The following is a 13,000-nucleotide window of genomic DNA, read 5'->3' as shown; positions in this document are numbered from 1 at the left end:
TGGATGGTATAATTTTGGTCGAGATGGGTATTCAGATTTTTTTTCAGACTTTTTGTGAGATAATTAGAAACCACTTTTAAACATCATAATATGAAATATTGAGCATACAATTTCATGAGGAATCAAAAGTTTTATTTCATTAAAATCAATTTTGAAATAGCCAAGATATAGACATAAGTAATGTTCAACAAAGTGGTCCTAATAAAAGGTGGGACCCACCTTTTATTACCACCAATTTTTTCTAAATATACTGAAATATTAGGGAAAGAATTATTATTTATGTTATACGATTTTCAATTATATCATACAGTGTGATGTATGTGCGGTATGTAATATCATTGGGGCTGGTGCAGGGTTAACAAAATTATTAAGACAAAGTTTGCACCAACTGCAAAGTTCTTCTATACTTGTATGGTTGATGTAAAGCTGAAATGGTGGTCCGATTACTTGTTTGCATTGCTTAATGACAACAGGCCTCATCCTTCCTGTCGTATGTCATGTTTCAGTTTCCGAAGCTTAAGCACAAGCCTCAGTCACCACCATGGGAGTGGGTGCATCCGAGCCTGGAGTGCTAACGTGGCCCTGGAAGACCGACGCAAAGACGGTCTCTGAGGTGGTCGATGAAGTCTGGCGCGAGATCGACGACCAGTGTCGACTCTTCAAGTTGTCAAAGTCGAAGACCCCGCTGGCCCTGACGGGATGGAAGGTCGTCCGGCTTTTTGTGTCATCGACTTTCAACGACTTCCAGAACGAGAGAGAGATCTTGGTGAAGAAGGTATAACATCATGACTTAACCCTTTGGGTGCTCTGAGTGCAGACTGGTGAAGAATACTGCGTAGATTGTGTACACTGTGGAAAGCCCATAGCACAGAAATGGCTTATGCCGAATTCTCTGTGTTCGATCCGTTAGCTCTCCTTCATACTCAGTGAAGGCAGATTTTTGTAATGTCAACTTTATAGGGCACTTGCGATTTGTTTGTTTGTTTGTTTGTTTGTTTATTTGTGTGATTACTTGTTGACAAGACTGATTGAAATGCCAGTTAAATAGCTTCTCATGAAGACAAAATGAGAATAAGAAGTAGATAGATCAAAATAAATGGGCAAATAAGGCATTGTCAATGTGGAATGTTTTACAGTATACAAGCTTTCCGTCATTTCTCATTGTGTGATACAATTCTGAAAGTAAAATGTGCAAACTTTGTTTACTTTCCAGAGGAAGCTGTGCTATGATGTGATAATTATACTGTATGCTAATTGCCAGCAAAATGAATGATCAATGGAATACAAAACAATGCAAGAACACAATACAATGACTGTTCAATACACTCTTTCCATGAGGCTGAGAGCACTTATAAAATTACAAAAATGGTATAGTATTTATAAGCAGAATTCAGAATGATGAATAAATACCATTCTACCAACCTTCAGTCCACCACTGGATGAGCTACACAACGGGTCCACATCAAGGCAATCAATACAGTGTACATATACAAGGTGTTATCTGATAACTGCTTGGTACATACATGTATTATAATGTGTATACTCATAGTCTGTATCCAGTGGTATGCATGCTTACCATGCTTACCCCACGCGCCATCGTAATGATTTCCATTTGAATAACCCTAAACTCCTATTAGCTCAAAAATCAATTCGGCATAACGGGCCTGATATTTGGAATTCACTCCCTCTCCACATAAAACAGTGCACATCTCTTTATTCCTTTAAGGCAAATACAAAGAAATATTTCTTGGCACAATATCATACGGTACAGTAATCATTAAACATGTACCTCTTATACTCAACAACAAGGCAATATTTGGTCCACCCCCTTTTCCTTTTCTTTTACTTTGCTGCTTGACCCTTCGCCCATATTATAACATATCCAATCATTTTCTTAGAAGTGCTGACCATCAACACTTTCGCGCTTCATCACCTGCACACGCACTCACAGGCACCACTCCTGTTTACCAAGTAATTGTATAAAACTGGATTTACACGCACTTTAACATGGCCCATCTGTATTAGTGTTCAAGTACTACAATAAAAAATGGTAATTTAACTCTGGCTGTCCGTCTGTTCAAGCACGGCTTATAACGGCGGCCCTCTGCATCATATGTATATATTATATATTGTACTGTGAATTAAGTCATTATTGGCCATATAAACATTTTGTATGTTATTTAACGTTTCATTTGTCTTTACATACAAAATATTACTTACTATGTAATATGTCAATAATTTTCAGAATTGTATTTGTGTAATTGAACCTGCCTTTGTTATTTTTGTTATTCTGAAAGAAAATATGAAATGCAGAAAATAAAATCTTTTCAAACAAAAATATGGACTGTATGATATATGTATGCGCGTGTGTAATATACTTCTATAGACAAGCAGCAAAAACATCTCGAGACTGAATCAAAACCACAGACTAGTGGTCAAAAGTCAACTTTTGGATGAACAAAGACATTTCATGTTGACTTCTTGAACAAATACAATTATAATGTACTTTTTGAGGTTTCAAGAAGTTGTGTGCTCTTGAAAGATTTGATACTTGTATGGCCATGCTAATGATGTATGGTTTCTATTCCATTATTTTTGCTCAGTTGCTTGGCCCAGTAAAGTTTCTATTTCTTTTCGGGATGAACAGTTTAGTTTCTGTTCTGCCACATTAACCCATGAAAGACTGCAGTCTCAAGCAGTTGGGTACATTATAGATGTCTATACATGTAGAATACATGTGTTATAGCAAAATCATCTTGTCTTCAAAGGATTCACATCTACCACATGGCACAATGATTCTTTCAAAGCCACTTTTTGTTCAACTAATCATTCTTGTATCATTTTTGGGTCATTTCTTATTGCAACTGATGACAAATTGCTCAAAATCAAGGTAAATGAGCACCGATTATTCAGTATTTGAGTAGCGGCCATAAATTGTTTTTTTTTTCCACCTTTGGTTGTTGGCCTAATTACAAGTATTTGGGTGTTTGCGGGTTTTTATATGTGTGTGTGTGTGTACTTTCACTTCATTCATTTCCTTCCGTTATCCAAGCACAGCTCAAAATTCAGTCACGGGACCGTTCTTTCCCAGGTCCGTGCGGATAAAATACAACAGAAATGTAACAGAAATGGAAAAAAAAAAACAACTCATATATAAAAACAACGCCTTTGGTTGTTTGTGTGTTTATGTGAGTGTGTGTGCACTTTCATTTCACTCATTTCCTTCCATTATCCAAGCACGGCACAAGCTTCAGTCACGGGACCGTTCTTCCCCAGGTCCGTGCGGATGAAATACAACAGAAATGTAGCAGAAATGGAAAAAAAAAAAAAAAACCCAACGAACAGAATTAAAGCAAACAAAGTATCAGTGTGGTATATATGTGAGCGTGTGATTTTGTGTAAATTTTATACAGGTGTCTCTGTGTGCCGATGAGATGATTTGAACTCTGCTCATAAAGTTTTTGTAGTTACATGATGTAGAATGAGAAGCGTTTATGCATACTTTAGTTTATCACTTTTTATCTATTTAACAATATAGGAATGGCACCATTCTAGTCTAAACCTCAGAATTTTTTTTTTTTTGTTTTATCTTTGATCCTAATTTTGCCTTGCTGATCAGTGATCCAGGTGATCTAACTTTGTGCAAACCTTTAGCGAAAGCAGACAGACCTCTCCCTTCCCTTTTCCTTTCTTCTATCCTATCTCCATGCAAGTCATCCCTCCATCCTATTTTTCCCATTTATATTACTTACGAGGGCTGCATGCAAATCACGTTATATAAGCTGTAGCCCTTTTGTATTATCTATTGTATTGCTGACACGTTTTGCTGTACATTGTAAAGGCAATGTAGAAAAATACTTTGCAATCAAATATGCTTTAATATGAATATCTATGTTACTAACAGTGTATGTATACAGTATGTCCAAAAACAAATTATAACGGAACCCTTCGCAATGATATCTTTAAGAATAGTGAATCAATGTAAATACAAATCCAGGGTATGAAACTATAACTCATCGCCCACATCTTACAGAAAACCCCATTCGATTTGCTTCAGTGGTCAAGGAGAAATGAGGAATTTTAGGGGCGTTCTACAAAATAAAGCTAAGATGTTATATTTTAAGACCCTGAAGTAGCACTTAGACAGGTCGATCATATTGGGTGTTATCAATTCGAAAATCTGATTGTGTCTTTTTTTTTTTGGGGGGGGGGGATATACTGCAGTATGTGCCAAAAAATGCAATCAGATTTTTGCATTGATAACACCCAATATGATTACTTTCATTAAATGCTACTTACGGTCTTCAAATATAACATTTTAGCTCTGTTTTGCAGAAATCCCCATTCAATTTGGTTAAGCGGTCACAGAGAAATGTGGATTGTTGTAAAGCATGAAATGAGTCTGATTCTTCCAAGTTAGCACTTCGATGATCTTGCGTGTGAATACAAGAGACAGAACTTGGAGGGAAGAGATTCCCGAAATCCTCTACAAAATTCTGTATTTCTCTTTGACCACTGAAGCAAATCGAATGGGGTTTTCTGTAAGATGTGGTCAATGAGTTATAGTTTAATACCCTGAATTTGTATTTAGATTGATTCAATATTTGTAAAGATATCATCGCGGAGAGTCCCGTTGTAATTTTTTGGGGGACATACGGTACATGTATGTGCATGTACAGTGATATTACAGGAACCAATAAATCAAATCAAATCAAATCAAACTAGGAAAGCACACCTTTGCACGGCACCTTGTCCAAGCAGAGCACATGATTTAGTGAGTGTATTAAACCTCCAGGTTAATTCGTTTACCTTATAATGCCAAAAGATGAAAAATCCTTCAAAAATCCATAAATGTTCCAGGATCACTACCACAATTGAATGAGGTGTTCCTTGTGTCAATATCAGCTTTTTATGCAAGTTTCATTTTTGATAATCTATACTCAACTTTTTGAGTTATTTTGCAAACACCCAAATCAACGCCGATGATCACTTAAACCTCATCCTTCCTTGGTAGAGGTAATTAATTGTTGTTGCTGATGTATCTGACAGGTGTTACCAGAGCTGAAGGAGTGGTGTGAGAAGAGGAGTATCCATCTGATAGAGTGTGATCTCCGCTGGGGCGTGCCTCGGGACTCCACCACCCGAACGGTCCTCTGCACCTGTATGGAGGAGATTGACCGGTGTCATGAAGACACGGAGGGCGAGGCGTTCTTCCTGAACATGCTGGGAGAGAGGTTGGTCGAGAAACAGTCTCTATTTACACCAGTTATAATCATTACATTGTATTTGTAACAATATACCAATATTCAGTTGTGAGTTTCTTCAATTTGTCTTCCTCTACAAATAAGCCAGTTCGGAGATCATGGGTACAAATGACCTTTCATTTTTCTCAGTCGGTTAGACACTTCACTCAATTCAAAGCGACATAATGAAGCACCTTGCCTAACATAGCAATTTATGGAACTCGTATTCTAACAAAGAATGAACCTGTGTAGATGAAGTGACCAGAATAGTTCGTCAATCAACACTTTGGGAAGCATCCATGTCATTGTGCTGTCTTGAATACATTAACAAACTTTTTCTGTCAACATTGCCAAATACCAGGCTTGTTGTCAGGTGGATGTACTGGCAGGCACCATTTATAAGGATATCATGAATAATCTAAAACCCCAGTCACACAGCGCTTTACGGCTTAATCACGGCCAAAACACGTCAAAAGTGGTCTCCCGTGACGCAGACGATGTTGTTCGCGTTGATGTCGAGCTTAAGACGAGCTACGGTCGATTTATAGACGTGGCAGGACGCGGAGAAAATTGGAACGGCGTCGGACGCGGTAAAAAGTTTTGAACTGCTCAAAATTTATTCCGCGGACAACCACGGGCGGCACACGTGGTAAAGACGTGCAACACACGTGAAACACACGTGATAATCCGTGTTCCGGCAGTGATTAATAATAATAATAATAGCTGGTTTTTATATAGCGCATTTCACACACTTCAGGGTTTCAATGCGCTTTACAGACTATTATTACTATGATTATGATTAAAACTGGGGGAGACGCGGTAAGACGCGAAAGTTTAGCCGTCTGTCACGGGCAGAGCACCGTCATCTGACGCGTGTTACGCGTTGATATCACGAAAAATAGCGTGTGTTTAGCGGCTTATCACTGACAAATGGATTTTCCGCGTACACACACGTGGCTGGACGTGGTTAGCCGTGCTTAGGCAGTGCTTAAGCAGTGGAACAGCCGCCAACTGCCATACCCCGTACAAATCACGGCCCAACCAAAATTAACCAAAAAATTGCCACTTACGACCACGTCCACCAGATTTTCATGATTTTTTGTACGTGATTTAGACGTGGAGTGCTTTGTGACCGGGGCTTACGACCCCGTTTGTGCAGGGCTGGGCCGTGGTCGGGCCACGGCCGAGCCATCCTTCATTTCACTGTAAACGCCCAAAAAGCCAAATGCGCGGGGCCAAAATTGGCCGCGCATTTGGCCACGCTCTGGAGGTGCGGCCGAGCCCGGCCTTTTCTCAGTGCAAATGCAAACTGGGCCAAATGCGGGGCCAATTTTAGTCTGGCTTCCAGACCCTCTTCCTGTACTATTTCGCTATTCAGGATATTAACCCCCTCAACGTCGAAAACTATATAGTTTGAGGTGGTTTTGTCCTGCAAAGAATTTTTCCTTCGGCAAAGGCCTTTAGGAATTGCCCGAACGGCGACATCGTCGCCACGGAATCCAGTTGGCAAAGGGTCTGAAAACCAGACTATACCAAATTGCGTTTGTTTACAAGCAGAACGCCACTACGACAAAATATTGAAAGGTTTGACTTAAAAGCCCGGGCGGAGCCCGGCAGTATAAACGTATAAAATTGCGGGGCTCGGCCCCGCAATTGAGGCCGGGCTCGGCCGCGGCTCGGCCCAGCCCCGCACTGTAAACGGGGTCATAGTATTACAGATGCTTATCTCAGTGAATTTAAAAACCAACTTGTCTCTCGGTACAAATGACCTTTTTCTGCACATGCTCAATCTGGAACCCCGAACTGGCTTATTGAATTTGTTAAGATCGCAACTGCTGATCTGTAAATTAACAAACTGAACCTTCACTCCTCTGAATAATATCTTTCTTTCAATATATTGTTGCACAGCTTGAGGTAACCTGCCATGCACATATTTGTACTGGCACTTGCTTTATTTTTCCCCAAACTTCCCTATGATTTTAAAGACAGACAAACTTCCACAGAAAGGTCCTCTTTGTACTCTGGTGATAGGAGAGATTATGTAATCCCAATTCATTTGCAGCTAGTTTCAACACTTTTGGGAGAATTAGCTTATAAAGCATACTACACGAAGTCACAAATAGAATTCATAAATTCCATACAGGGCGTATAAAAAAAAGTTACACTTTTGAAAAAAATTGTCTAAATTACATTTCAAAATATATAGAAGATTTTTTCTAAATATTTATGGATGCCCCATAGTCTCATTTATTAAGTGTAATCAACAAAACAAATTTTTGTTCACGCTTGGCTGAACACTGACGCTCTTTGTCCAGAGTGTGAAAAATGACTTGCGCTAAAATGAAAGAAGATGGAAAATTCAGCCAGCAGTCCAAATAAGTGCTCCCATTCAAACAAATTGTTCTTTTGCTTAAGGCTTTGATTATGTTATGATAGTGTGAGATTTTTTGTCAGCTTTATCGTAGTTTTAATGATTCAATTTCTAAATTAATAGGTGAGAATTAGAGTATGTAATTATTTCAAGCTCTTTAAAGCACAGTTTCAACAAAACACGGACACATCAATACCACATGCCAGTTATTCATTAATATGGTGGTGGTACAAAATTAATCAACATTCAAATAATTCATCCCATTAATCAATCAATTGATCGACCAATTGATCAGTCAATCAGTTAATCAATCAATCCACCCATCAATAAATGAGTAAAGGGGCTGGTGGTGGAAGCAAAAAAGGGAAGAGAGGAGTGGCCATTTTGGATGAACAAAATACCAAAAACCTAAACAAAACAAAAAAAAAAAAAACCCGAGCCTTTAAGCCACGGGGGGGGGGGGGGGGGGGGGAGGTGATATGCCCGATGTAGATCTGCCAATTTAAACATGCATACAATTGCAACTGACTGATTTATTGATAGATTTATTGATCAAATGAATGATTCATTGATTGATTGCTTGCTTGCTTGCTTGGTTGATTGCTTGCTTGCTTTATTGATTGATTGATTGATTGATTGATTGATTGATTAGATTAATTGGATTGATTGATTGATTGATTGATTGACTGACTGATTGATTGTTGATTGATTGATTGATTGATTGACTGAAGGATCTGAGGATGCATTGATTTTGTACTTTTTTTCTTGACTGAGTGACTGGCATGTCGATAGAATGTGGGTGCATAATTTGTGATAACTGTGCTTAAAAGATCTTGATGTTGTTATTCAATCTCCCATAACAGAATGGAATCATTTAAAACGTGACAGAAAATTGCCAGAGAATTCCTAAACTATCATAACATAATCAAAACTGTGAGCAAAAGAGCAATTTGTTTGAATGAGAACACTTATTTGGACTACTGGCTGAATTTTACATCTTCTTTCAATTTGGCACAAGCCATTTTCATACTCTGGACAAAGAGCGTCAGTGTTCAGCCAAGCGTGAACAAAAATGTGTTTTGTTGATTGCACTTGATAGATGAGACTATTGGGTATCCATAAATATGAACAAATCTTCCAAATATTTGTAAATGTAATTTAGACATTTTTTTGATACACCCTGTATAGGGAAGCCAAAGTCACGTCCAATTTTCAAATTTTCATATTCTTCGATAACATAAGGTTTTATTTTAATATCAAACTTGGCAACTATAGCTAGAATAACAGTTTATTTGTATGAATGGGCACCGTTCTGATATTTTTTTTTTGGTATGAATTAATGCATGGTCAAATTTTCTGGTATCACCAACAATGTGATGGTGGATTATACAAAGCCACCAAAGGCCCCCCCCCCCCCCCCCCAAGTTTCTTCTTGGGTATGGTCTGCACGAATATGTAAAAGGTGAACTTGGCTTAGTGCTGGACTCCATGGGTCTCTTGTTATTTTTGAGCTGGTTTCTTTGGAGTGCAATATTCATGAAAATTGTTCTGGAATGTCTGTTGCCAGAAACTTATTGTCAGTGAATACATCACCTTACTCCCTAATCTGTGTGTCACAATGGCCTTTCTGTTGGACTGTGGCACATTGCTATTCCTAAATTGACTAACTAGGCCTTATCTTCAACTAGATCAAGTTGCATGGATTAGTATACTTTTAAGTTAAGAGTCTGGCACATCAAGGATGAATTAATGTGTGCTGTGAGTCGTTATCGTGCTGCACTGTGACATTGAGACCAGCTAGTCTGCATATATCACTCTTGGCAATCTGACCAGGGCTGCACATTAAGCCATTTTCCCTACTGGTCCAACAATTACATTTAGATGTGCTGGTCCTGTGCTTTTATTTCTAACTGGCCAGGAAAATATTATTTTTTGTATTTTACCTGTCATGTCGGTCCAGTATATTCAGCAATTCTTGAAAAGCTGCTGGTCCGACAGTGATCTTTACTGATCTGGGACCATCTGACCAGTGCCAGTGTTCTGCATTGTGATATCTTACCCCACTCAGGTACGGCTGGATTCCTAGTGAGGATGATGTCCCGGAGGACATCGCCAGGAAGTATGACTGGGTGGGGAACTCCTCCATCACCCACATGGAGATTCTCCACGGGGCCTACCGCTTCTGCAACCGCAACGCCGCCTTCTTCCTCAGAAAGGTGAAGGGCATGCCGGAAGATGTCAGGTTAAAGTTTGCTGACCCCACGGAACTTGGCCGAGCCCAGATAAAGGTAAGTTATCAGGTACTACAACTGGATGTGGACCCCCCCCCCCCCCATATCATGTCTATTACACATATCAGTTTGATGCAGGTGCTGTTTATGGTCCATGCCCTTGGAGATAGAACATTGTCTGGCCTGTGTACTGTAAATCAGTTAGGAAAGATTGTAGTGTGTTGTGCAAATTTGATGTAACCAAAGTCAAGATAGTGTTGACTCCATAGCTGTTGTATTCCTTATATTTATATTTGTATTTTTCTCTGCCACTGATATAATTTGGTCTTTTACTTTTCAAGAATCTATTTGTGCTCTCATTTTGCAATTTGCAGTCTTGTGTGTAAGAGACATAGAGTCGTTTCCAACACTTTAACACATGTCAATCCAAGGCTTGCTTCCGTGGAAAGGATGTGCAATTCCTGTTTATTCTTGCTGATATGGGAAATGAAATGAAAAGAAAAAAAAAATCTAATTTTTATTCCTATTTGTAAAAGAAGAACAACATATATGGTTTCCCACGTAGACAACAAATGATTTCTACTCATAATACCTTATGAAGCCATTCCAAACATCTGACAATCACATCGTCTCCAAGTTTTATTTTGATGACTCAAGCTTTGTAAATTGGATATTGAAATCAGTTGTTTTCTCATCATTTTTCTGCAACAGCATGTCTGTTCAAACAACACAGCAAGATTTTGTTTGGAATAGGAGCAACCCAGGAGCACTATATTAAAGTATCAACTAACCCCTTGAGGATGGGCTGATTTTGCTACAACCACATTTCCCATAGACACTTGCCCGAGTATACTCAGGACTCATCCTCAACGGGTTGATAGAAGACTGACATACACTGAACGATTATTGTTTACCTACAGTATACACACAAGCATAGTTACATTGTAGGGATAGATCTGAGATTGATATTAAAGCCATAAGTTACCATTTGCAGATGAAACAAAAACCCAACATTAGTGCTTTAGAATAGTTCCAAAATGTGAGTTTGGAATATAACAACTACAGTAAAAAATTGAATCCATGTAATCAATGTTAAAGGGGATGGCTAGTAACTGATCAGTGGGAATCAGTGGGAATGCTGGGGATGACTGTTCCAATTTTTGTGGGATTCATTTAAGAGTACATTATATATCCAATGTTGTGTGAAAATCATCTTCAGAACGGTCTTATATTCAAGTAATGTGCAGTTTAATGCCCCGTCACTGTACAGGTATGCTAACCTGGAAACATTAACTTAACTGACATTACTTGAATATGAGACCATTCTTAAAGGGTGTGTACAGTTCTGGTCGAGGTGAGGATTTAGCTTTTAACGTTTTGCGAGATATTCAGAAACCACTCTATGAGATGTCAAAGAGCATGCAATTCTAAAGGGTATGAAAAGTTTATTTGATGAAAATCGGTTTTGAAATGGCTGAGATATCCAAACACATGTCAAGGTGAAACAAAGAGATCCTAAGAAAGTTGTGGCCTGTCGCCTTTTATTATTATCACTTTTTTGGATATCTCAGCCATTTCAAAACCAATTTTCATCAAATAAACATTGAATCCTTCTTAAGATTACATGCTCTTTCATATTTCATAAGAGGTTTCTCATTATCTCACTTAGGAATGTTCAAACATGAATCCCCACCTCAACCAGTACTGTACAACCCCTTTAAGCAAACAATTTTCACACAACAATAGATACATGTAGATGTACTCTTAAATGAATCCCACAAGAATTGGAACACTCACCCCCAGCATTCCCACTGATTCCCTCTGATCAGTTACTAGCCATCCCATTTAAGTATTGTTAAATAGACAAAATGTAAACTATAGTTATAATGAAAATGTTGCTATGTTAAACCGTCTACGACTATGGTCTAATGAGAAAAATAGTGATACTTGTATTTCTTTATATTTCAGGCTTTATTGCAAAAGATTTATATGGGAGGATGTTTTTTGATACACCAGACCTACGCATATGCATCAAATGTGATATCTTACGTTTCTTTAAATCACTGCTCCCAAAGGTCAATAGGACCTTCAAATACATTCTCACAAAAGTGATGGAAAATGCCACTTACAGTCGTTGATCTGTATAGATAGAATCCTCAGCACTCTTCTGTCATTCTTTGTCTTTTTTTAGTTCATTCATCAACCAGTATTCTCATCTAATGAGAAGAATTACCCCCTCAGCAATGCACTGTAGCTTGAGCCGATCCTCAAAGTGGTTCTTTATTGGACATCAAGTGTAAGGTTGACCTCTCTTCATTGGTATGATCCTATTTTTGTCGCTTTGTGCAGAAACTGAGGTCTAAGATTCAGAGCCGGTTTCCAGACCAAGCCCACGTCTACTCCTGTCAGTACGACCCTTCAGACACAAGCTCAGTGAGTTTTACCCAGTTTAAATCAAGTAGTCATGGTGATAACAGCATACTTCTGTATATCTCACTTACTTTTAAGGGACAACATTTGAAGAGTTTGTTCGCAAAAACCGATAAGTCCATTTTTGAAGATTTTGAAGTACGGTCTATGTCATAAAGTACAAAATAATACCTTTTGAATGATATATTGGTCACTACATATAAAGGTACATTTTTGAAGTTATGGTCAAAAGAAGCAAAAATTTTCTTATTATTCTCTTTATTTTTCCTGACCTTTAATCTCAAATATCTCCATATGGCAAAGATGGACTTATCGGTTTTTGCGAACAAACTCTTCATTTTTACAGCGTCTGTTTCTGACAGTGGTTAAAAGTTAGGATTTTTAGATGAATGAGAACAAGTGGGACTTGAGTGGGAAAAGGCAGAAAACCACAATTGCTGAGATTCCTTTATTCCTTAGTCAAATTTAGTTCTAGATATTTTAAAAGGAGTTATTTTTTTTTTTTGCATACAGATATTTTTGATAATGAAGATGTCACAGACATTTTTTTGTGAGACGTGGTTTTCATGATTTCATGCCGAGGCTATCATGTGCACACCACTTTACAGTACATGGTAATATTTCTGCGTGTTACTGTAATTAAATTTGGAGCCCTACAGTGCTTCAGGAAATTAAAAAAGAAATAAACCCTCGAAAAATAACAGCTTTTACAGGAAGTGTCAATT

The 13,000-nt window shown here is 38.3% G+C and overlaps 1 protein-coding gene across 1 annotated transcript in view; it reads left to right on the top strand.

Moving 5' to 3' along the window:
• The first annotated feature begins 541 nt into the window (after positions 1 to 541).
• Positions 542 to 13,000, top strand: part of LOC140242466 (telomerase protein component 1-like) — a 69,063-nt gene continuing 56,604 nt past the window's right edge. Inside the window, exons 1-4 of the mRNA XM_072322198.1 lie at positions 542 to 775; positions 5,050 to 5,234; positions 9,683 to 9,902; positions 12,195 to 12,278. Coding sequence (XP_072178299.1) covers positions 542 to 775; positions 5,050 to 5,234; positions 9,683 to 9,902; positions 12,195 to 12,278 — 723 coding nt within the window. The remainder of the gene's footprint in view (positions 776 to 5,049; positions 5,235 to 9,682; positions 9,903 to 12,194; positions 12,279 to 13,000) is intronic.

Source organism: Diadema setosum, chromosome 19 (assembly GCF_964275005.1).
Source record: "Diadema setosum chromosome 19, eeDiaSeto1, whole genome shotgun sequence".
Lineage (NCBI taxonomy): Eukaryota > Metazoa > Echinodermata > Echinoidea > Diadematoida > Diadematidae > Diadema > Diadema setosum.
The sequence above is the reverse complement of the archived record's forward strand: the minus strand, read 5'-3'. Positions and strand labels throughout refer to the sequence as shown.